Here is a 23,725-nt window from a genome sequence, read left to right on the forward strand (position 1 = left end):
TCAATGGATTATGTGACACTATGATACTACCAGTTAGTTTTTCCCTATGTTCACTTTAAAAAAATATATATTTATATAAAATCAACAAATTGAAATTCAATTTTACATATGCTAGTCTACTGGGTATACCAATATACTATGCACTTTAATAATATCAGATATAAACACTAATAGTTCATGCAAAATAAACTTGCCTTCACCACCCTCTTCTTGTAGTATCTTGCGTTGTGCTCTTCAGAGCCCGTGGTCCAAGTTCATTAACCTGAAAATCTCTCCTTTACTTCATCTGTCTGCACAGATCCTTGTATCTGCAGAGCTCAATGAAACCAGCACCCCAAAGACACCAACCCTGAACAGTCTGATAGGTTAAAAAATAAATAAATAAATCATACTTTATAAAAGTCATCTTTGCCTTATAATACCAGCATGCTCCAAATTAAATATTCAATTTATTTCATTGCCTTTAAAAAATAATCATGAATTTTTTAATGCTCAGTTTTACAATACTCCTATTTTGGCACCAACAAAAACCAGTCACTAAAGCAGTCAGGAGAAACACGAACTTTTGGTAATTTCTGACTGTAATTTGCAGTGTTACGAATTCTATGTAGCAAAAGCCTGGGAAATCACTGAAACTTCAGGCTTGCATGTAACACCATTATAACGGCCCTGGAAAGCAGCCAGTGCAAACAGTAGTGCAGCACACCTAACTGAGCCCTTCCTAATCCCAGTACAAGTGCTGGGATACCATATGGGGCACAGATCTTTCTGAAAACCCAGTAGATTTTCTATGCAAGTTTCTCACGTGGCACACCTCCCCAGACAGGTTTGCCACGTGGCCACCCACGCACCCAAGGAGGCAGCAGGACTACGTGGAAATGTGGGAACAAGCAACTAGAAACAGAGAAGAAGGCAGGACGGCTTCTTTCAACAACATGTTGATTATGCCAACCAAAGCGTTTCACGCCTGCAGCTCCACCACATTGTGGAGCCAATTGTGGCTGTGCAGCCACAATTCACCCAAGACTGCCTTCATAGCCTCCAACAGCAGAAAGCCCTCTAGCTGTGGATGATTTTCTCTCTATAATATAAACATGCGTGCATTTCTGGTACATCATGTCATGAGTTGTAGCTCAGAAACAAGGCAGTCACCGTGCATCTCCTGGCCTGGCCTGTGGCACCCTGAGGGCTGAGTAAGCCCTTGAGCACCACACATCTCTGAGGGAAGAACTGTGTGGCCATCGCTGATATCCTCATTTTCTGTCCTTAATTCCAGCACAGGAAAAAACACAAACACCCTCAAGGATACAAGTTGTGTCCTAAGGGCAAACCCCACCCAGAAACCCTGGGGATGCCCAGCCCCGCATTGCTGAGGCAGGATGCTGGGACCGACCGCGAAGGGCAACTTGAGGGGACACCAAAGTGCACAAACCAGGAAATAAAAAGCAAATGAATTCCCCTAAACCCCCAGGCGGTGTGTGGAAGCCTGTCCAACCCTTTCCTCGCTGAAATCCTCTATGGTGCCTGTGCCACACGAAGGGGAAGCCCTGGCCCCCCTCCAGCCTCCGGCCCTGCCCGCCGCTCCGCCGGCCCCCGCGGGGAGGAGACAGCGGCGGAGGCGGCGGTAGCAGCGGTTCCCTCAGCCCCGGCAGGCCGGGCCCGGGCTTAGGGCCGAGGGGGGCTGCGGCCCGGCGGGCAGCCGCCTCAGGTGAGGGGGAGGCCGGCTCCGGCTCGGCGGAGGGCGGGCAGGGAGCGGCGCCGCCCCGCTCCGACCCACCTGGCCTCCGGGGCTGCGGCCGCGGGCAGCCTGGACCCCACCGCCCCGGCTCGGCCGGGCAACGGCCTCCGCCCCCGCCCGGTGTCTCCGTGCCGAGGAGCGGAGCCCGGCGGGGAAGCCCCGCGCTGTGCCCCGGAGCCGCGGGTGGCGGCGGCTTGGGCCTGGCCCTGCCGCAGGCTGCGCTTGCCCCGGGCCCCGCTTTGAGGGCGTCGGGGAGCGGCGGCGGGGCTCGGCGCTGTGAGGAGCCGGGCGAGGCGTGGTGGGTCCTCGCTCACCCCGGCTTCAAAGCCCGAGAGGAGGCCGGGGGTGGTGGTGTGCAAGGGGCAGCAACTGGCTCGGTCCCGCAGCTGGGCCGCGCCGGCTGAAAGTCGTGAGCCTGGGGGGCTCGGGTGGCGCGCACCTGCGGGCGTCTGTGCTGAGCTGCACTGGGAACGAGGGACGAAGCGATTTGGTATTAAAATGCTGTGTAAACAGAAGGAAGGACCATCTATAAAACAGTCTAATTTAGTATTAAATAATATATGTGTGTGCAATATATATTGCAAAAGTATAAAAACACTTATAGTGTGTATACATATGTATATATAGCATATATATAAATACATAACATTGACACGATGAATATTTAGATTTAAAATAAGGAAAACACATCTCTTAATCTTCCACTGATAATGGTTTCCCGAACAATGGATTCAGATAGGTACCAGATTACCAGATTTCAGAGGTGGGAACAAAAAGACTTTTGATCTGATGTTGCGTTAAAATTGTCATAACCGTGGTCAGTGTTTGAAAATATTTTGCCTTTACATGCTGAGTTTTGAAACTCTACAGGGTGTGGTTTCAATTCTGAATACCAGGCTACTCACACAAACAGCTCTCCTTCATATAAGTATTAGAAGTTATCAGCACTAGTAGTAATAATTGTCTATACAGATAGAATTGACTTTTTACTGGTGATTCAGTACCCTAATGGTTACAGGGTCAATGTTGTAAAGGAAGAAGGTGAGAATTATCCTTTATCTCCATATTTGTCTCAGAGTTTGGGAGTTTCAGAAGCATTTTCAGGGAGGAGCACCCTGCACTAGATTTACTTTTGTAAAAGTGACATTTTAAAGTCTGTGGATGACCTTAACGTCTGAAATTTACATTCGCTGTTTTTGCAAGAGAAAAACTTCGTTTTCTGGAAATATCTGCACGAGCCTGTTACTAATTTTACTTTACTTTTAAGGAAGGTTGGATGGCTGAGTAAGAAGTGGTTGTTCAGAAGATTCAAAACTGTCACTGGGGAGTACAACATGTCTAAAGAAATGCAAGAGCTGCAGAAGCAATGGCACTCTGTGGTGGAGTCCATCCACAGCAACTCAAATGTGGGTCTGAATTAAAATTTTATAAAACATTTATAATATACTCCTTTTGTAATTATTGGACTATCACACCCCAATTTATTTAAATGAAATTTCAAAACTTTGGTTTTATGGAGAATATTGGCACTCCCTTTTTTAAAGTGAACACTGAGGAGCCTACAAGAAGGGCCGGCTTCCCACACTTTCCACAATTAACAAAAAGGGACATCTGTTCTGCATTTCTCTGATTTACTGTCATAACCGTTTGAGACAGAATAGTGGCATTTTAGTGAAATGGTCGTGCTACTATAAAATAATCTAGTATACGTATTTCCCTAGAGGAAGAGGAATGTCTCTCCTACAGTAAAATCGTAGTGTATAGGTGTAACAGCTTCTACAAAAAGATTTTTTTTCTGCTTGTAACATTATAATTATATTTCTAACAACTTTGTGATCCAGACAAGCCTCTACTGTCTAGATCAAAATCATAGCTCTTCAGATTCTACTGAAATCTGTGCTGCTAACCCGTGATTTGTTTTTTTGTTTTAGTAACATTTTTAAAATTTGTGCAAGAACGGAACTGGGAAGTCCAAGAGAAACATGTCAGGCCTTGTTAGGATTGTATTTGCTATGCACTTACCTATATTTGCAATAGGTCCTTATCCCTGTGAAATTTAGAGGCAATGGTTGCCCTCTATTCAAGCTGCAGACTTAGAAAAAGATGCTACCCATATTTTTCACTAAAGTAGCTATGACCTTTTAAAGTTATCTGTGATGAGATAAAATCAAAATATGAAATATTTTTCTTTTGTCCACAGGTTGTTGCATTTATGAACTCTCGTGTTGGCCTATATTTAGATGACCATCCTTTTATTGCCTTATCACTCCTGATGTTTATTGCAGTGTCTGCTATTCCTGTTGCATTTTTCCTGATTTTTATTGTTACGACAGCCGTAATGGCTTGTATCGGTGTGATAGTCATGGAAGGTACTGTATGAAAGGCTGCATTTCTTCACATTTTCCCTTTTAAGACATGACAACTTTTCCTTTTTCTCTTCTTCCTTTTGGAATTCCTAGTTTGAGTGTTTGAAGATTAGCAGTAGTGAAACTCTTAATACAAGATTAATCTGATTAACTGTAGTTTATACAGGGGAAATCCTATTTCCCTGTCTAATCTCAACCATCTGGATATAGCTAAACCAGTTATCTTGACCATGCATAGCTCTAGTATATGGTCTTTTACAGAAGACAATTTTGCAGTGTTTTTTGTTGTTGTTTTGTTTGTTTGTTTTGTTTTTATGTGGTATTATATTATATGCCAGGCATTAAAACTTTCTGAAGTATGATTTCTTCTAGATATTTTGTGTATCTCTGGCAAAGTATGACACTGACAATTTCTTTGCCCCTTCACCTCCAAAGTGAAGGTTCTTCACGGGCTACTTGGAGGTGTAGGACAGGCTTTAGCATAGCATAAGATATTAACAAAGTGTGCAGTATATAGAGATATATAATCACTCCAGATCATTGGGATTGGTGCAGGCAGAGCTTGAGAAAACATATTGGTCTGATTTCGGCAGACCTCTTCCCCTTCACATAAATAATATAAATCTTAGAAAGAATGGTTCTCTTTCAGAGTGCTGTCTGGGGATTTTCTATTAGACCGAGGCTCTTAGCTATTATATCCATCAAGCGGCTGATAATGGTAGACCATTTTGTGAATGGTTTCAATTTGGGATTGTGGTAGAATGTGTGCTCTTCTAATTCACTTAAATATAAACTTGTTTAAATAACAACCTTGATTTTCTTTTATTAGGTGTTGTAATATCGATAGGTGGCATAGCCCTCCTTTGTGTGCTGTGTGGCCTGGGTGCCCTTTCACTTGGAGTTTCTGGAGTACTGAGTGTTTGTTACATCATTCTTTCAACTCTGGTCAACTACTGGTATGCTTCAAGGTAATAATTAATGTCTTGATCCGTTGTCTGACTTCAGATTACAACTGCACTATTACATTGGTTACTTCATTTACTTTAACAGTTAGCCACTTTTGATTTGTTTAATGAATGCTTCTTGAATGCTAGAGCACCTTTGGCTACGTTGTTGATTTAATATTCAACATAAATGGCTAGTTATCAATATGTATTTTGATGAGATTTAATACGTAGCCTCTCCGGTAAAAGGAAGTAAGTCTTTAAATGTGCATGTGCTAACACAATATAACTGTAGTATCAAACAATAAAGTAGAATTTTTTATCAGAATAAATAATGCTTTAAATGTCATTAAAACACGCTTTGAAGCTTGCCTAGAGGATGAAGCTTTTGCTTAGGTATGCCGCAAAGTTCTTCCCATATGATGTAGTACCCAGCTATCTCAGCTTACCTGCATTCATAGAATGATGGACCAAAATTACTTGTAGCCTTAGGATAAGTAGATGAGTAGTTAAAAGCAAGCGTGTGGCTATAATAGAAATGACACTCTTTGCTGGGTGCTGTACATGTGCTGATTGCCAGTCGTGTCTCCTTGTGCTCCCAGAAGTTTGAGGCTTGGAGGCCCGCTTTAGTCAGCATTGCCTTAGCCATGCTTTGTCTAAGCATGTGGCTGAAGGTAAGAGGCAATAGCAGATTATGCTGGAGTGCCATCTATTGCTCACTTAAGCATCTACAAGGGAATTAATGACAATCATTCCTAAGCATAGGGAAGGGCAAGAAAAATTATAGCTGCTCTGTCCTAGATTTCCTAAGTTTGCTCCATCACAGCAGTGCTTCCCACACAGTTCTCAAGGCCACACAGAACTGCCTGTGGAGCCCGCGATGCCTTCAATAAGGCAAGACCATGGTGCAAGTCCCAGTGTATTTGACTTTGTTCTAGGGCTCTGTACCACTCCTCCAGGGCATGCTGCCAGGTCCATGACATTGCCAACTATCTCCAGAAAAGACTTCTCTTTTCTATAGCATATGCTAATACACAGCCCAACCTACAAACCAGTCATACAACCTTGATGTAACACAGACAGCATCTGGAAGATTGCTCTTTCCATGTTCCTGTGCCTTTTGAGAGAACTCTGGTAGATCAGCAGTGAATGTTGCAGGAGTCTCAGATAGGTCTGTCTCACGTTGCTCAGCTTTTAGGCTAAAGTTAAAAGACAATAATCTTATGAAAGAACAGGCTGTAAAACCGTTCTTTTCTTTTGTATACAGAGGTGAGATAAGAAAGCAAGAAGCTAATGGAAGTTTTTCGCAGAAGAATCCTTCTGTCATGGACCTTTCTGCCAACAAAGGAAAGAACGAATAAGTGGAATTCTCCCCATTTCCTTCATATGCACTTAAGTGTACTATTCTGACCTTTGCAATGTAATTGTTTACTTGGTGAGCGTTCAACCTCTGTGCACTCCTTATGGAAAGTGGAAAAAAACAATATACATCTTATACTGTCACTGTAAAACTAATAGTAAGAATACCTTTTAAGCAGTGCATTGTGATATTAAGTCTATGTGCATGATGAGATGTTCCAAAGGATTTGGTAAAGGGATGTGATAATAACAGCCACTAGTAAGTTGGTGACAATTAAGTGAAAAGGGTAGGTGGGTATTCAACTTCCCATTCGTTAACTGGAGTTTTAGATGTACTACCTTTTGAAATTTGTATGCAGCCATGGGCCGTTTTGATACATACGTGACAAGGCTCAGAATATCAAATGTTTTTGAATGTTGAAAAACATTTTAAGCCTTAACAGCCTTTGTTAAAATACTGTGAGCATACCATGCTGATGCTTTATATTTTAAGAGGAAAATTGAGTTACAACATACCTTAACTCGTGGTATAAGCTTTTATATACCTTCAAATGTTGCGTTTTTCTGAAGGAGTATTTTCCTTCTTCTCATTGCCTCATCACATCAATGGTATGCAATTTGGTCTTGCATTTTGTTATATTATTTTGCATATTTAAATTGCCTTTTTTGCTTCTCATTTGTAACCTTGTACTTTATTTAAACTTTACCCATTTTTGCAAATGCTATAATATTTTTAAGCATTAAGAAAGTGTCTAACTATATTAGTTTAATAAAGTGTTGTTTGTTTAACTAAGTTGTCTTATGATATTCTATTTATGGTAAAAGTTTTCCTTTCAAGCTAAAACCTACTAGGTCGGTAACACTTTTCTCAGATACTTCCAAGTTTTATCTCAGATTTATTTTTTTAATTTCTAGGTGATAACAATATTCAAGTGGCAGGAGGAAAAAAAAAAACAAAACAGGAGTGTGCTTTCTCTGTTTTTCTTTGTAAAAAAAGCTAGTGCTGTGGCATTGTTTATATAACAAACACCTTGGAGAAATCCATCTAAAAGAAGGAACAAAGGTTTCATATGAATATACACGCACAGTTTTTTTACTTTGCTGTTATTTCCACTTGATCAAATCTGCAGTGGTAGTCAATTACAATAGAGGTTTACCAGTTTACAGCAGATGAGGATTGGTGTGTAAGATAATGGAAAGACATATTAACAACTGTGTGGTACTGTCCAGGTGTAAGACTGCACATCAGAGCTGTAGGTAATATAACCCAAATGCACATTCCCAGTGCATATACAGGACTGCAAAAAAAAATGAAGGATACCAGTGTTTGCAAATGAAGAGACTCCGACAAGGTTGTATGCTGGCAGAACTGAGGTGAAAAGAGGTGTTCTGCAGTGTCTTGTAAATGGTATGCATTAGCCCTTGTGCAAATGGACTGGTACCTGATAAGAGCTGTGAAGTACTGAAAGAAGAACTATTTCTAAGTGCTAGAAATCCTTAAGGCTAGCAAAAAAATGAGCCTTGCAATAGCATTCTAATCATTATATAACCCTTCCTGCCTCTCACTAGACTGCTGTCCCCAATCATCAGAATATAGTTTGAGTCTAATCTTACTTTCCAAATGTCTAGACAGTAATGCCTTCAATCTAGGACTTTAGTGGCTGTTATAAGCAAACTAATTGTTATGAGGGGAATAAGACAGATCAATGTGACTTGATTATAGCAGTCACCTCCTCAATTGTTTAGTGGCTCCTGCGTTCTGCCTTTATAACATACCGAATTATTGTAATTTTAAGTACACCTTGAAAATCAATCCTGTGTTTATCTCCTATTTTCTTCCATCAGTCTGCCTAAAATGAAACATACAACTTTATTACTATGCTATGCTTAAGACCTCAAAATGAATTGAAATGGAGAAAACACTTCACAGGAGGGAAATAATAATGCTGTTTATCAGCTGTGCTGCAACTGATCAGGTATAGCTAGAAAACAGCTGATTTCCACATACATGCTCACACAGCTCGTACCTTTGTACTTTTGGAAAGATTGTGTTTGACAGTCTAAAGAGATTAACCCCAATCTCCACATGCAAGTCTTGCCACAAACTAAATTTTAGGCACTTTAGCTTAACATGGTTCTTTGTAGAATAACATTAAGTTATACTCAATTATCCCCCTAAAAACAAAGTGTGCTCTCTATTCTTACTACCCATCATTTTATTAGTGGATTTTATTTACTTCCGGTCCTCGTTTGCTTCTCCAGAGCACAAGTCCAGTGCTTTGTCTCTCAGTGGATCTTGATTACTGCCTTCAACACTAAAATGAAATTCTGCTCTCCCTGCAATTGCATTTCCAGCACTCCACTGAAGCCTGGTGACAGGCACTTTGACTCATTACATCCTGATACCAGTTTTGCCTAGTGGTGGTGCAGGGAGCACAGGAGCAGCTTTTTAACCCACATTAACAGCAGCTTCTGATTCTTAGAGCATTAGCTTTCCGAGCAGCTTCACAGACCTCCAAGGAATCAGCAACCTTTATTCTTTTAATACGAAACACTAACGTCTTCAAGCTGCTGATAGGGGCCAATGTTTACTGAAGAATGGATTATAAAACAAATCACACAGAGAGCTTGAACAGCTGTATCCCCAACAGCTCCAAGGCTGTTCAAAACTTTTCTATGTCTGGTAAGTGCAATTAACAGGTAAGCGGAAAATATATAAATTATAATAGCTATAAGTTAATATAATATAAGAGCTATAAGGGGAATAAAAGGCAGTTGAGATGATTTTGAAAGCCTGAATAGAGATACTAATGTCCATACAGTTGAACATATGCATCAGGTAATGCATGTATTCATAAAACATTTTATATGCATACATTTGAAGATGTGTACACACAATTATGGAATGACAAACCAGTGTTCTTTCATTCTGTTGTTTATATGTTCATTCATACGAAGGGAGGAGTGGGTGTATGCGCATTTGATTAGACACATCTGATTCAGGCTGTACAATTGTAAAAGCTGCTTAGAAAGTGCCTTCGTGGTTAAACACAACTGCATACACAAAGCACATCCTCTCTTCACACGTGCCTAAGAAATCCATTACTGCTTTTATTCTGATCACTCATTATCTGTCAGAAGCCAGAATATCTAGAAGGTACATCCTCAGCTGTGGCCCTGGCACACCTGACTTTTTTCTTGCCTGCAATTATCTCTGCAGGTGACCTCTCCAGGATGAGCTATGGCAGCTTTATCATGCCCACCCTGTTTGGCATTATCTGCTTGTTGGGCGTTATTGGTAACAGCTTGGTTATCTACACAGTCTTTAAGAAATCCAGCCCTACCAGTAGTGTCCCAGATATCTTCATCATCAATCTCTCCATGGTAGACCTACTCTTCCTCCTGGGCATGCCCTTCCTCATCCACCAGCTGCTGGGAAATGGAGCCTGGCACTTTGGGGAGATGATGTGCACAGTCATCACTGCCCTGGATGCTAACAGCCAGTTCACCAGCACCTACATTCTCACTGCTATATCCATCGACCGCTACCTGGCCACTGTCCACCCATTCACCTGTACTCACTTCAGGAAGCCCCCTGTGGCAATCATAGTCATCTGTGTACTCTGGGCCCTTTCCTTCCTCAGTATTACACCTGTGTGGATGTATGCTCAGCTCATCCCTCTACCAGGAGGGCTGATAGGCTGTGGGATATGCTTGCCAGACCCCCAGAGGGACATTTACTGGTACACTCTCTATCAGTTTTTCCTGGCCTTTGCCATCCCTTTTGCCCTTATCACAGCAGCTTACAGGAAGATCTTGCTGAAGATGTCCAGGTCCTCAGAAGCACTGATGAGCCAAAGAAGCACAAGAGCTGCTCGAACCAAGAAATTGACCTGTACAGCAATTGCCATTTGTGCAGCTTTCTTCATTTGTTGGGCACCTTTCCACTTCCTACAACTGGCCCAGCTTGCCATTACTTACCCTACCCTGCCTTTCCACTGTGCCTACAATGTGGCCATCAGCCTGGGTTATGCCAACAGTTGTCTGAATCCCTTTATCTACATCCTGCTGGGACAGAATTTTCCAATGCGGCTTGGGGTCCCTGTAACACCAGCAGCTGCAGGACATGCCACTCCAAAGGGGATCAAAAACTTTAATGGGGATGCAAGTGAATCAGGGCAGCCACTACTGCATTTGGTGTCTGTCTCTGGCAGGTAACAAATCATGCAGTAATAAGGATACGCCCCCACTAGCCAGTCATTTTCCTCCTTTCCTGAGGAAACATTAAGTCAGGAATAGGGTAGTGTTGTGCTTAATTTGCCTATGGGATATATCTTTACCTTGCTTAGAGACAAAGTAAAGGCAGCGCTGAGGCAACAAGTATACTCCAGCTCAGAGGCTAGCCACACTATTTCCTTCTACATCTTAATATTGATTTTCATTATGCAATTCATTCTGTCATCAGCACTTATCAGGAGCCAAAGCTGTGAACTCTCAATTGCCAGCAGCTAGAAGTAGAACATAGCACAGTTTCTCTCCTGCTGTCCTGACCTTCATGTGTTTATCAGCTGCTCCTTTCAAAGCTTCTCAACACATCCTTTTAATAAGAGCTACTTTCAGTACTGCACCATCACCACAGTAGCATGTTTTCAAAAGGAGATACACTGAAGCAATAGAACTAGGTCAGCGCAGAGCATGTAGTTTTAGTGGAGATGGAAGTCATCCCTCAAATGATGAGATCGTGTTGTTGATTTTAAAGTTATTTAACATACCCGTGAAGTTAAGAACTCTGCATCATGCAAAATAATCTTTGTTACAATTGTCCCTTTTGCTCTTGAAAAAAATTAGAGTGATATCACACTCTCCCACATTTAAACTTCAGAAGAAGAGAAGACTTCAACACAGTTTTCAGCAAGGGAGGTGTGGAGAGGGTATTAGAACTGTTTCAACCCTCTTGGCTTCCTGCAGAACACAGGCAGCCCAGTAGGGAAGCAGCAGGTGCCTTTTCCACCATGGTGGTACCAGGCCCAGCTAGTTCCTCAGCTTTCTGAGCAGCACTACCTCCCAAAGGCTTGTAGGCCCCACTTCAGCATGAGAGCAGCTCTGAGGTATGCTTCTAAGCCCTCATCTTTATATCCCAGAGTATTCCAAACATCCTGAGCCCTTCTGAGGATGGTTGCAGCCAAGAGCTTTGAAACAGATCCTGAACCAGGTACTTGGAGCCTTGCCCACACATGCAGGACAGAGGGAAGAGAGGTATATGCTATCTCCACCTGCAATAATGTTTTTTGTCCTCTTGCTGCACCATTAATGGCCCTTCTATATTCATTAGCTTCATTAATACTTCAAAACTCCCTTTTGATGTCCTCAAATCAGCACAATTGAACCACCCTGGGAGAAAAATGAAGTTAGTCCTCTTGGAGACTAGGGACATATCTCCTCTCATATTTCCCCAAGCAGATACTAGCCAGAAACAGGAACCAAGCTAGAATCACCCTCAGTTGACCTGTGTGGTTGTCACTGTATGTCACTTCCTTGCATAACCACCCCAGCTCTTAAGAATAGTGTAAAGGATAAAGAAAGTAACAGCAAGAGTAAGCTTTCATGTTTAGATAAAGGTATATGTAAGTGAAGTGTTTCAAGGGTCCTTGCTCCTTAAAACTTCCAGGTGATTATGTGAACTACATAAGCAACCTTTTAATTTATGGGGATATTGTTCTGTAAAACAGAAGTGGTAGACTTTCATGTGACAGCTAGGATTTACAAAATGTTATGTAAGCTATTCTAGATGGAATTTGGTTCTCCATTCTAGCTGAGAAAAAAACTTCTCTACCCAAACATGCACTAATCTCTTACCACATTTCAGAATGAGGGGAGAGATAGGGAAGGAGAAAAATTAAGAACATTTGGCCTTTCTGAGCCAAACAAGGCTAGAGCACACACAGATAAGTGCTGTGTTAACAAAATAAACCCTCTTCCTTAAGTACCACTTTCACTAGCTTCTACAAAAGAAGTGTAGACAGCCAGGAACAACACCACTTGAGTATTGCTATTGCTCCACAATTCATGTAAGAGAGGCATGAGTAAATAGCTAGCTAAAACCAGAAGCAGGGCTGCTGTGCTGTTTCTGCTTCCCCAACAACTCTAGAAAAGGGAAAGAATGGTACAAATGAATGATAGTTAGAGGTCCATCATCCTAGGAAGTATCTACTTATCACTGGATGTAACATTACTGTAAATATGGTGACCTAGCTAAAAAGAGACACTGCTATGTAAAAATGCAAAGAAGAAGGACCATCAGTTTCAATAGAAGAACAAGGACATGAAATCCATCGTAGATGTAAATACTTCATGTTACATCTAAAAATCAAATGCAATAGGACTTAACCCATGCAATCCTTTCAAACCTAACCCTTACCAACTTGATAAGAAATGAATACAGCAGTACAGAGGATTTTAATTCTTTGATATTCCGCTGCATGCATTTGTATTTTCATGCACCATTTCCTTGGCTGTGTGAAGTCATGCGTACAGAATGCAAAGTAAAGCTTAATTGCATGCCTGAAACCACCTGACTGAAAATAAACTGTTACCTCTACAGGCAGTACTGTCATTTCCTATACTAAAAGCAGCAAACAACTGTACAGTGACTTTTAAAAATATAAGCTGACCTTTTACCAAAAGCACTGATTTACTATTTCTCACGTCCTGCTGAAGCTTGAAGTGCTACCACCTTTCATACAAGAATAATTAGTACAAGCACTTCTAGGCTCCATTTATGGGACAGCAAGACTAAGGAACACAGCCTCCCTATGTTACTAGGAAGTGCAGTGATTCTTTAGTGACTAGTAGTGTTAGGCATCAGTGCTTTTGCTCTGCAACACAACATATGAACAATTTAAAAGTGTTCATACTGAAAATATGGTACTTTCAGAGTGAACCTTGTTAATCCAAGCACTTCAGGACTATCACTGATTGGTTTAGTGTGGAAAGGTGTAGAAAGGCGGTTAATGATAGTTCATGTTCTTCACATGTGACAGCAGAAGCAGGAAGTAGTATTTCATGGATATAGTAGCACTTCAGCATAAATCAAAAGCAAATGAATGTACTATGCAAATCAAGGAACCAACAACAGACTCATACTAGTTATGACAGCAGCAGGAGGAAGTAGCATAGCAAATTAACATTTAGTTTCATAAAGCTGTCCCTTGCTTATCCAGATTAAGGACATTCCATAAGAATGGGTATCAACTGTTGTAAAGGATAACCACAGACCCACATCAAATTCAATCTAATTAGCATGGCACAACCAGTCTTCACAGGATGCATTATTAATTCTGAGGTAGCATTGGTATTTGCCATTCTCTGCAGGTTAAATACCCTGTTAAATTACTTGGCTCCCTACAATGCAGTAGTGTTTAATGTTTAACCTTATCTGGATTAAAATGTGAAGGGAAAATAGTTACTTTCTAAAGGAATATTTTAGAAATAGAAGTGAGTAACCTATATCATTCAAGTTTGTGTTTTGTTGTTTTTTTTTAAATGGAAGGGAATATTAATAGAGCAATTAACACCCAAAGAGGACTTGGGAGCTCTTTAGTCTCTCCCAGCACCCAAACTGAAATCTGATTTTTCCAATTCTGTACTGAGTAGGAGGAGCTGCATGTAACAAAAACTGTCAGAAAGCAAACATGATTCACTACCATGCACCTTTTATCCCCACCTTCCAGCCAAGGAAAGAAGTATGAACACTTTTCCATCCATCTGCACACACAGCTGCTTACACTTGAATGTATGCATTACAGTAGAAGACAGTTGTTACTTGCTTAGCCCACCCTTTGCAAGGGAATACCTCCACCTTAATTCTCAGCAACCCCAACACTGCATACTCCCCCTGTCCTCAATGAATGGTCAGGGAACTGTCAGGAAACTGCCAGCCACCCAGAGTATCAGCTGTGGAGGCAGACAGTCATTAAACTTTATCAGAGGTCTCAGTAGCCTCCTATTACACAGTGGTCAGAAGATGCAGGATCCAGCTTGACTATAAGCACTTCAACATCCTTGGAGAACAGATGAATTGTAAGAAGTGTTTTTACAGTAATACTTTAAATCAAAAATACATACTGGTTGTTACTGATAGGCCTGCACAGAGCCATTCTCCATCACCAGCTGCAGCACAGGACTTGTTTACAGAACGAGCAGGTGGAAGAGCTATACATACTGCAGTTGTTGGCATAACATGCATTTCTTTAGAAGGAGTATTTGATAAGCATTTCAAGGAAATAAGCTGTAAAATTTAGGAATAAAGTAACATGGCAGTAGAATAAGCAGTCTCAGGAAGTTCAGGTTTACAGGTAAAGCTAAATTGTTTAATGAGTAGAGATTAAGAGGAAATCAGTATGCAGTTTCATAAGTATTTACAAGATAGGAAGAGGATACATAATAGACAATGTGATGAATTGAACTCTACCCTGACAGAAGTAGCAGAGAGCCACAAGAAAGCAAAAGCAAACCTGAAACAGACCTAGGAAGCACACATCTTGAAAATCTGTAATTGGTATGAAGCATTTATGGAGTGATGGAAAACTGGAAGAGTTCATTATTGATTAACAAACCTATTTATGATACTGTGAGATAGGGGCATACTTTTAAGGCATTTTTCCTCTAAAGCACTTGATTATCCCTGGAGGACTACTACTCTAGGTGATAAACTGGTAGAATAAAACACTAGTAAAGACTAAAACTGAGTTCCAACCATTGAACTTGAAACCTAAAACATATTCTGTTTGCCAGTAATCAATAGCAACGAACCACAGCAGTGTGATGCAAGGCAAACAGGAAACAGCAATTGTGGGCAGAGGTACTCAGCAGCAGCACTTCTGGGGATCAAAAGCACTGTGCCAAGCATAACCCAAGGTTGTTTGCTCCACTGCCTTCAGTCCTAGAAACCCTGTAGTTTCATCCACAGGAAAGCCAACCAGTCCCAAAACTTCCATCAGTACCCTCTACAGATATGCACACCCACACATTTTTCTATTTTAAAGTAGATAGTCCCAAAACCCTGTTCCCATTTATTAACTTCACCAAAATTCACCCCTAGGAAGGCACCACAAAGCTTTTAATCCAGGGGTACAAAAGGTCAGCTGCAGGCAACAGCTGAGCAGCCAGGGGTTCAGCATACCACTGAGGCCCACTTATCTTCAAAGAACTTGTGATCTGATGTCTGAAACACACAATTCAAGGGCAGTTAAACATCAACCATAATGATCTTAAAAGCTACCAATACACAATCCTCAGCTCCTCACAAAGACAGAGCTCACTTGTCTCTTACAGCCACTTGATTTAATATCACTGTCAAAGACAGGAAGCATTAGATCACTAGTCACAGGTTACTGCCTACTCAATGTGAAGGATCATAGAAGCTTTGGTTCTGGTTTTAACCTGATAACTCTGACCAAGTAGTGTAGTAGTACCACTGCTCTGCCAGACACCTGTCTTGGCAATGGAATACTAAAGAGATAAGTCTTTTCTGAAAGGGTTAAGGATCACATCAAGTTTATTTGTAAAAATGCACTAACATGTTACATTTAGCATCAATGCTCTTCTCTTCAGGCATTTAAGAAAAGCCAAAAATAGCAGCACTGTGGCCACCACAGAGAGAGTGGCAACAGCAGTCATTGTAACACCAGCCCATGCTTCCTTGCTGAGAGTGTTCCCTACAAAGGGAGAAGACAGTTAAGTACAGTAAAAAGCTGCATCTTCAAACTAAGCACTATGCTCACATAACACATGCTTAGTACCTTCAGTTGCAGACCATCCTTCAGGCACAAGGAGAACAGGACCCCGCAAGCTCACCACAGCAGAGTTCACACCTGTCATCCCACTCTCTACAACAATAATATATCAGAGATGAGCCTCATGGTACAGCAGGTTGATCTTGGACCAGTGCAGCCTAGTATCTGCTTAGGCATTACCTCTTTTGCTTCTAGATTGTCTAGGACACTTTGTTACACACAGAGGGGAGTCTGGTTGGAAACGGTTACAGATTAGAACACTGCAATGGAAGTACACCTGGAAAACACACACAGATCTATCACTTAGAGAAACAAGTAGTCCTACTTACTGCTTTAAGCAGAAGTAGTGTCACTTACTAGGCCAGGGAGGGATTTGTCACCAGATACAAAGGCAAAAGTCTTCACTTCCAGCCTTTGACGATAGTTCGGGTAGCTGACACCATGCCCCACAGGATGAAACACAGTCTTGTAGCTGTCCAAGTCATATCCACACCTGCCAATGATTAAGAAGCAGTAAGTCAGAATAGTATAGGCCAGATTTTTTTCCAGAAGCAGGCTAGCTTTCTATGTAGAGATGTTGCCATTCTCCTGCAAATTCCAAAACATCCAGGGTGGTGCAATCAAGATGCCTGAGAGTGCACCTCTAGCAAAGCCCTTATACCTGGGACTCTGTTTCCAGAGAGGTGGTGGTAAGGGAAGAGTCAGGGGAATCTTGCCACCCACTGCCAACAGTGCACCAGTACTCACCCATCAACAACAATATTCCACTGGGGAAGTGAGCTTGGATCTTGTGATGCTGTTGCCCAACAGTCATCCAATACAAGATGAAGGTTGGGGTCATTGCGGTTCAGGACCTGCACTTCCAGGAAGATGGGCTGCCGTAGGTACCTTACTATTGGGTACTGATCATCACGGTAAGGTTTCCTGTAGGAGTCCTCTGAAAGGCACGAACCAGAACCTTAGTAAGTTAATGCACAGAGTCCTGAAGAGACTGGCCTGAAACTCTTCAGGACCAGCCAGTCTGCCAGCTGCACTTGGTCCAAGAGTCAGATACTAAGCTATAGATTTTCTACCTCAAGTAGCATGGGAGAAGAAAGCATATGAAGTCACTGGAAGTCCAAGCATCAGAACAGTCCACCTATACACCCTCCCTCTCAACAGAAAGTTCAGTTTTTCCCCAGCTATCTGAAACTAGAATCAGCATTACCTGGGTAACTTAGAAGAACTAAGGAGAGGGGACCTTGGTTCATTGAAGATGACAGTGGAGGAAAGTTGTCTACCCTTACAGAGAGGGATGCATCACCATTGCTGAAGGAGCACATGACTGTTAATCTGCAAGAATGAGAGAGCAAGTAAGTATCACATCCATACAGAAAACAGCTAGACCCAGAAACAGTTCCCACCTAAGAGGCATCCAGACACACCTGAATTCACTGTCCCTTGAGATCCTGCGCAGTGGGAGGTCTGTCCATAGTGCCCTCACCTCATTCTCATAAATGATCTTCTCTCCATCAAGCTGAGAAGTAATAACAGCATTAGTGAGGGCATTCACACTGCACAGAGTCTTCCCCATTAGCCCTGGGAACATACTTACCCAATACCTGGTCCCACATCCACTCAGTGGGACATGAAACCAAACCCTGTCATTCAAAGAGGACTTAAAGGCTGGCTTGCATGCTGGGTCTCTGAGCTTAAGTGTATCCAAGTCCAGTGGTGGTACAGTACTGTCAGCAAGGACTTGAAAATCCATGTACCCATCCTGGGTGCATACAGCAGCTAGAACAGAGATTTACAGACATTATCATGCCCAGACATGTGCATGACTCACTCTGACAAAAGCAAGTGGATTTTAGCTAGAGATATACCTTCCTGTGAAGGCACAGCTCAAGAAGAAGCCTTGAGAAAGTATTACCAGCTGAGCAGCTGACTGGGCTGAGTCCACTGCAGAATCACTCACCTAATGGTATGTGCTGGTCACAGGGGCACTCTGGATGCATCACCATTGCCACTATCTCCCCATGGAACTGAAAAGCCAGTTTCAAGGCAGACATATAGGACTGAACTCCTGGGCAGCTCTCCCCATGTAGCTGAAAGACAAGAATTACTCTCCTGTAGTATAAACACAAGTGTTCATTTTAACACACACATATATTAAAGTTGTTTCTCCTTGCCCTGTGGCCACATTGCTCTTCACTCAGCTAGAGCAAGTCTACCTCCAGCTCTTTTTGGAGAGGAAGCCTGGGTTACCTATGAGTGATCACTATCTGCCATGGCAAATACAACACCATAACTGCCCTCAGCCAGCCACAGGGCACACAGCTGGCTTGACCACTGCTTAGCACAGAAGCTTTGACCACATTCCCAGTTAACACCAATGAGTTACATAAGTTACCACACCAACCCTGAGGACTTCAGAATCTGAACTCACCCTGAACTTCAGGACTTCCCTGCTCACATGCAGCTTGACCCCCCTCTTGGTATCCAGAGCAATCCCATTTTCCTGGAGCTGGTCCATTGGAATGGTCTTATCCTCTATACCCACAGCCTTAAGGGTGCCTGGGAAGGCTGGGATGACAACAGTCATGTGTGTTCCATTACAGACTGCTGGACCTGCAATGACAGCCTTGTTAAGATATAAATAACACCTACTTCTCAGGACAGAGGAGGACCAGCTTTTTCCACACATTACCTGGTGCACAAAGCATTCTTGACTCCACAGTCAACCTACGTTCAGGAGGGCCATATGTGAGCTTGAGTGCCACAGTGTAGAGCACCTTGCCATCATGCTGCAAAAGATATACAGTTCTATTACAGTGCACTCAGCTCAAGCCACCACAGGTGGAATCCTGCAGGTTGGTATATCATATCTGATTCAAGGCTGCTGCTTTACATCTCAAACAGTTTATTCCCACCCTTCCAGAAGGGATCTGCTCATGACACTGCTAGTCAGATGCTCATGGGACAGACTGCAGCTGGAACCCCAACTATGTAGACACCTATCAGCTGTGCTGATAGGAGATGCATGCTGTACTCCCCCATTTTATAGGGCTGGACAATTCAGTGGCAACTATGTCAAGTCTAACAGACTCATACACACACCAGTTAAATACATCTGATGACATAAGCTCTGTCAAAAGCACCTGCAGATGTCAGGAGGAAGGTGTCCAGACTCAGAAGTATCAGGAGAAGTAGTTCCCAGTCCTATCTCTTTGTGCACCTACCTTGTATGAGACAACTCCAGTAGCAGTAAAAGCCACCTGAAAAATCAGGTTGTGTCCATCAGCTAGAAAGTTGTAGCCTTGCTGCATGGCTTGCCCAAGGCTCAGCTGGTGTACCCTGGTTCCATCATCAATTGACAGAGTCCAGGTCATTGGATTTGCTGGAACCTGTGAAGCAGAAAATCTTTCCTTAGGAAGGGAAAACATAAACCACACAACAGCAAGACATTAGTTCTTCACTCTGCAGGGCTGCCACCTTGCAGATGTCACACTCAAGCTACCTGTACTGATAGCACCAGATTAGACTTCCCAACAAGATGCAAGTACTCCAGCCTGAATGCATTAGGCTCAGTTTAGGTTCAAAACTGAGGCACACCCACACCCTCCCTTTTGTAAGAAGGTCACCTACTGTATGCTCATCATTGAAGCTTGGAATGAGTCTTGGGAAGGTAACCTGAGAAAGTAAAGCACAAGAGTTAGACAACACAAGCAGACAATAGTTATGAGTTCACCATTCAAGAGAAGTCTCTGCTACAAGTTTCCAAAGCAGAAGCTGGCATTAGCATCCCAGTTCCCCCTTCAATAGGGCTGGAGCCAGACCATCTGCATTGTTACTGTTAATTTGCTGACTAGCTCTTCAAAAAGCTGTGGGCCATGCCAAGGTGGACACAGCCAACAGACCTCCCCAAAGCTGGCTGGAGCTTTTTGCAGATCCCAGCCACACAGTTCTGAGAGACAGCCATCCTGCCTCAAAGATCCATAGCACTCCCATTCCTCTACTTACTGCCATGAAGTCTTTTGTACAGTTTGTTGCACCAGCAAAGAAAGGAGCAATGATTTCATCTGCACGGGCAACATTGCAGTGAGTACTGTAGGTTATGTTCTTCTCCTCTCCCATTGTGTCATTCACCATCAGCCTCAGTCTCAGCTGGTGCTGACCATACTATAGGCAACAGGAGACTTTAATCAGAAAGCAGTACTCACAGCACAAAAACAAGTCTTTGACTTGCTCCAACTTACAGTTATTTCAGGCATTTGTACCAGAGCAAGGGCAAGATTAACCATTATGTAGAAGTTCTATGATAAGAAAAATATTCTCTAGAAGATCATGGGTACACAAGATTAGAGTGTTTTACTCTGCAGCCTAAGAGATACAGGAATCAAGAAGAAAGCTTCAAGGACTGCCTGACCAGTGGGCTGTAGCAGCAACTGTTGAAAAGCACATTAGTAAATACCACATATCAGTAACTACCACAAAACCCAATGGAAGTCTGAGGGCATTTCAAATACCTAGAAGCAACTAATAGCTGTAAAGCTTCTGCCTTTGAGGCCAGCTGCTTGGGGTGGCCTCCCAGTTACTGCTCTACCCCAAGAGAGGATAACTTGCATTATTTGATCCATCAATATACAGATGAAAAAATAAAGTGCTATGTAATTCTCAGACCTCACTTACTTCCCTACATGGTATCATTTCAACTAGCTCTTAACTCTATTACAGGAGAGCACAGCTTTTATGGTGGCATCCAAAAGCATTTAATGCATGGCTAGAAGAATAAGTAGTCAGGCAGCAGTATTTTAGCAGCTTAAGTCAGTAGTCCTCTGGACTGATCCAGACATTTCCACTCCTGAATGAAGTCAGGACTAGAAACCTTCTTAAATCTAATCATGACCAGAAAAGAACCAGAAAACATCAACAGCACACTCCTAGAACAGAGACTCCCTTTACCTCCAGGCTAGTGCAGTTCACAAGCGGGACACTGACCAACAGCTTCTCATAATCCACAGCATGGTCACAGGACACCATTTCCTCACCACTCACATCTAGGAAGAAGGCAAATGATCAGTACTGCAGGCAGGCACCCACCTACTTCCAAGCTACAGAGGAAAGGACCATGCCAGCAGCAATACCTACCCACTGCACATGCTTGCCAGGAATAGTTGCCAAGCTCTCTGGAAAACTCAACCTCCATCCTGTCTGTATGACAGGTCACACTCTCTGCAAAGCAAAGGCCACAGTCAGCTCTGCCCTCACCCTCCTGGAGGTGCACCCCCAGCCCAGAGACCCTCTCTTACACCAGGAGAGGGAGAAGCAGCTCCAAGAAAACAGAGACCCCATCTGAACCCCTACCAGCCCAGGGAGGTTTCATTACCTAAGAGATCCTGATCCCCGAGGCCACCATCACAAGGGACCAAGGGCAGCAAAAATCCAAACAGGAGGAACAGCAACCTGCAAGCACAACAGAGTCAAATCAGAGAGCAACAAAGAAAGAGCCCAGCTCCCCCATCCCACACCCAAACCCCACTCACCACATCCTTGGGGTGCTGAAGGACTGCTCCTCCATACACAACCACATCTCTCTACTACCACAAGCTTACTCTGTGCTGCCCAGGCAGAGTTATATAGGACCTGGTGCAGACTCCACACAGGTGCAGTCTTTCTGCTGCCTAAAGGACAGAGAGTTTGCACCTGTGTCTTGTTGAGATGTAGTCTGCTTGTGGTGAGGAGGTGAGGAGAAGGGCTCATAGGAAACCTTGAAGTGATGCTAAAGCTTTGACACTGATTGTTGTATACCATTTTAAGGCATTTTCTTCTTATCTCAAATTTACTCTCTTTATTCTATTGCCAGATGTTACATAGAAAAAAGTACACTTTTGTCAATTTTTTTTTAAAAGGAGATTTCTGTGCCGCTTCAATTTTCTGGTAATTTAAAAGGATTCCACTGGTAGATGTGTATATAATTGAAAATATTTTGTTCCCCTGCATGGACAAATCTGCAATGCTGATAATAGAACTAATTAGGAGAAAAACATGAGTGGCAGGTTAAGGAAGATGAGAAGTCCCATATCAATTTTTAGACTGGAAGATCTCTGGAGGCTCTGGACTGTTATTGTTCAAAGCTAGGATCTGCAACTGCACTGGAGTAAATAGCAGTTGATTTTAGTAGCAGAAAAACGATTTGGACTTCTGCTTTTGCCATCAATAGGATTAGTATGAAGCAAAGCTTTGGCAAGAAATTAACTTCCCAGAGACCCTGGGCTCACAAAATGTATACCACGTGCCTTTATTTATTTATTTTACAATCAGAATCACTGCTTTCAAAAGCCATGATTACAGTGAAAATTAATGAGACAAATTCTGGAGTTGTATGCTAGGTTGTTGCATTATTTATCTATTTTTATTTAGCTTGGACTTAACACGGTAGGGGAAACAGTTAGAGCAATGTGATTGCCATGGTCACCTGGATTTGCCCTGCAGTGCACGTTAGCATCTCCTGACTTCAATATTCTAGTTTGTAAGACTGCAGGATGTGATTCATCAGCATGTGCTAGGATAATTGATTGTTGCTTCACTTAAGATGTCTGAATTCCAGGGTGTGTGACAAAAGCCGCAGAGAAAGCATGGCCGTTTCTCCTTTCAAAAAGTTCAGCTGCACCTGTCTGAGTTGCTGAACCTGTGAAAATAACTATGGCCTGAGTTATGTGGTTAAACATCTAACTCATGTCCTGGAACACAAAACTATCTCCGTTACTCTCTTACTTTTCTGCTGAAAAAAAACTGCAAGGTCTCCTCTTCAGTTTCTCTGCTTTGTTTACTTATTTGAGTTTCTGACTTCTGCAGAAAAAAAGGCATTGCTCAAGATCAGTGCTGAACACTGGGGCGTTGCATACCAACACTGAAAAACACAGATCATCTCAGCCCGGATGTACATTCCCATGGGTTTTGCCTGCCTTTGGGTCACATAGCAGCAGCAGGACAGCATTTCAGACAGCAATTCACTGTCATACAACATCATCACTGCTTCTAGCTCTACAGAAGTCTCCCAGTCTGCTTTTACATGTACAGTGTGGGTGGGTGTCGAGGTGTGAGGGTGAAGAGAGACAGGGCTTTGATTTTCTGGGTTTGCTATGTTTCCAATTTATGTATCATTCCTGATAAACTAAGGCCTTGCTGCTGAAATGCTGTGTGCGGGCAGATGGTGAGGGCTGGAGCCCACAACCCCAGCAAAGATGACTGCAGGATGGGGTCTTAGCCAGCGCTGGCAGGGAAGAAACACAACCTCTCTGTGGAAACAGCGCATACAGCAACGGTGTTCTTGGACACAGCAGTGGGAGCTTTGCCTGTGTGAGGAGTGAAAAATACCTTTTTATGGTCGCTTAGATGTTGCTATCATCTCTGATTTGTGTAGCCACAGTCACCCTGTGTGAACAACCTCATTCTTCTCCAAGCCCATTTGTTCCAGCGATCTCATTAGACAAGTAGAGGTTTACTTGCCCCCCCCTTCCCTTGTATGGCCTTTACCGTACT

General features: G+C 42.7%; 4 protein-coding genes across 10 annotated transcripts in view; 2 read left to right on the top strand and 2 right to left on the bottom strand.

The window, feature by feature from the left end:
* Positions 1-1,913, bottom strand: part of DNAH3 (dynein axonemal heavy chain 3) — a 63,840-nt gene extending 61,927 nt beyond the window's left edge. For 2 of the 4 annotated variants that reach the window (XM_072023855.1, XM_072023852.1), the window contains exons 1-2: positions 1,433-1,552; positions 195-358 (exon numbers count right to left, since the gene is read on the bottom strand). The gene's annotated coding sequence lies outside the window, so the exon portion shown is untranslated. Of the gene's footprint in view, positions 1-194; positions 359-1,432; positions 1,635-1,777 lie in introns of those variants that run through there. The other 2 variants (XM_038186972.2, XM_072023853.1) reach the window with 2 other exon arrangements.
* On the top strand, positions 1,569-7,196 carry LDAF1 (lipid droplet assembly factor 1). Of its 4 annotated transcripts, none has more exons than XM_027468916.3 (5): positions 1,569-1,708; positions 3,006-3,144; positions 3,939-4,107; positions 4,934-5,072; positions 6,316-7,196. In XM_027468916.3, exons 2-5 carry the CDS (start codon positions 3,073-3,075, stop codon positions 6,407-6,409), a joined length of 474 nt encoding a protein of 157 aa, XP_027324717.3. In that variant the 5' UTR covers positions 1,569-1,708; positions 3,006-3,072; the 3' UTR covers positions 6,410-7,196. The 4 variants fall into 4 exon arrangements, with proteins under 4 accessions (XP_027324717.3, XP_027324718.3, XP_071879966.1 ...); XM_027468917.3 differs by having other exon boundaries at positions 1,570-1,708; positions 3,010-3,144; XM_072023865.1 differs by lacking the exon at positions 1,569-1,708 and adding an exon at positions 1,898-2,036 and having other exon boundaries at positions 3,010-3,144.
* A 1,659-nt stretch (positions 7,197-8,855) lies between these two features.
* Positions 8,856-13,305, top strand: LOC101803968 (melanin-concentrating hormone receptor 1). Its single transcript, XM_005018562.5, has 2 exons — positions 8,856-9,090; positions 9,628-13,305. The coding sequence occupies exons 1-2, from the start codon at positions 9,006-9,008 to the stop codon at positions 10,623-10,625; spliced, it is 1,083 nt and encodes a 360-aa protein (XP_005018619.4). The 5' UTR covers positions 8,856-9,005; the 3' UTR covers positions 10,626-13,305.
* A 2,640-nt stretch (positions 13,306-15,945) lies between these two features.
* Positions 15,946-21,875, bottom strand: ZP2 (zona pellucida glycoprotein 2). The gene is made up of 18 exons (XM_005018563.6): positions 21,727-21,875; positions 21,570-21,646; positions 21,332-21,415; positions 21,146-21,240; positions 20,204-20,362; positions 19,829-19,873; positions 19,423-19,587; positions 18,891-18,987; positions 18,630-18,811; positions 18,159-18,288; positions 17,796-17,977; positions 17,626-17,717; positions 17,409-17,533; positions 16,949-17,138; positions 16,559-16,694; positions 16,382-16,478; positions 16,208-16,294; positions 15,946-16,123 (listed from the first exon to the last, which is right to left on the bottom strand). Exons 1-18 carry the CDS (start codon positions 21,771-21,773, stop codon positions 15,981-15,983), a joined length of 2,133 nt encoding a protein of 710 aa, XP_005018620.4. The 5' UTR covers positions 21,774-21,875; the 3' UTR covers positions 15,946-15,980.
* Between the last annotated feature and the right edge of the window lie 1,850 nt (positions 21,876-23,725).

The sequence above is a fragment of the Anas platyrhynchos genome, chromosome 15 (assembly GCF_047663525.1).
Source record: "Anas platyrhynchos isolate ZD024472 breed Pekin duck chromosome 15, IASCAAS_PekinDuck_T2T, whole genome shotgun sequence".
NCBI lineage: Eukaryota > Metazoa > Chordata > Aves > Anseriformes > Anatidae > Anas > Anas platyrhynchos.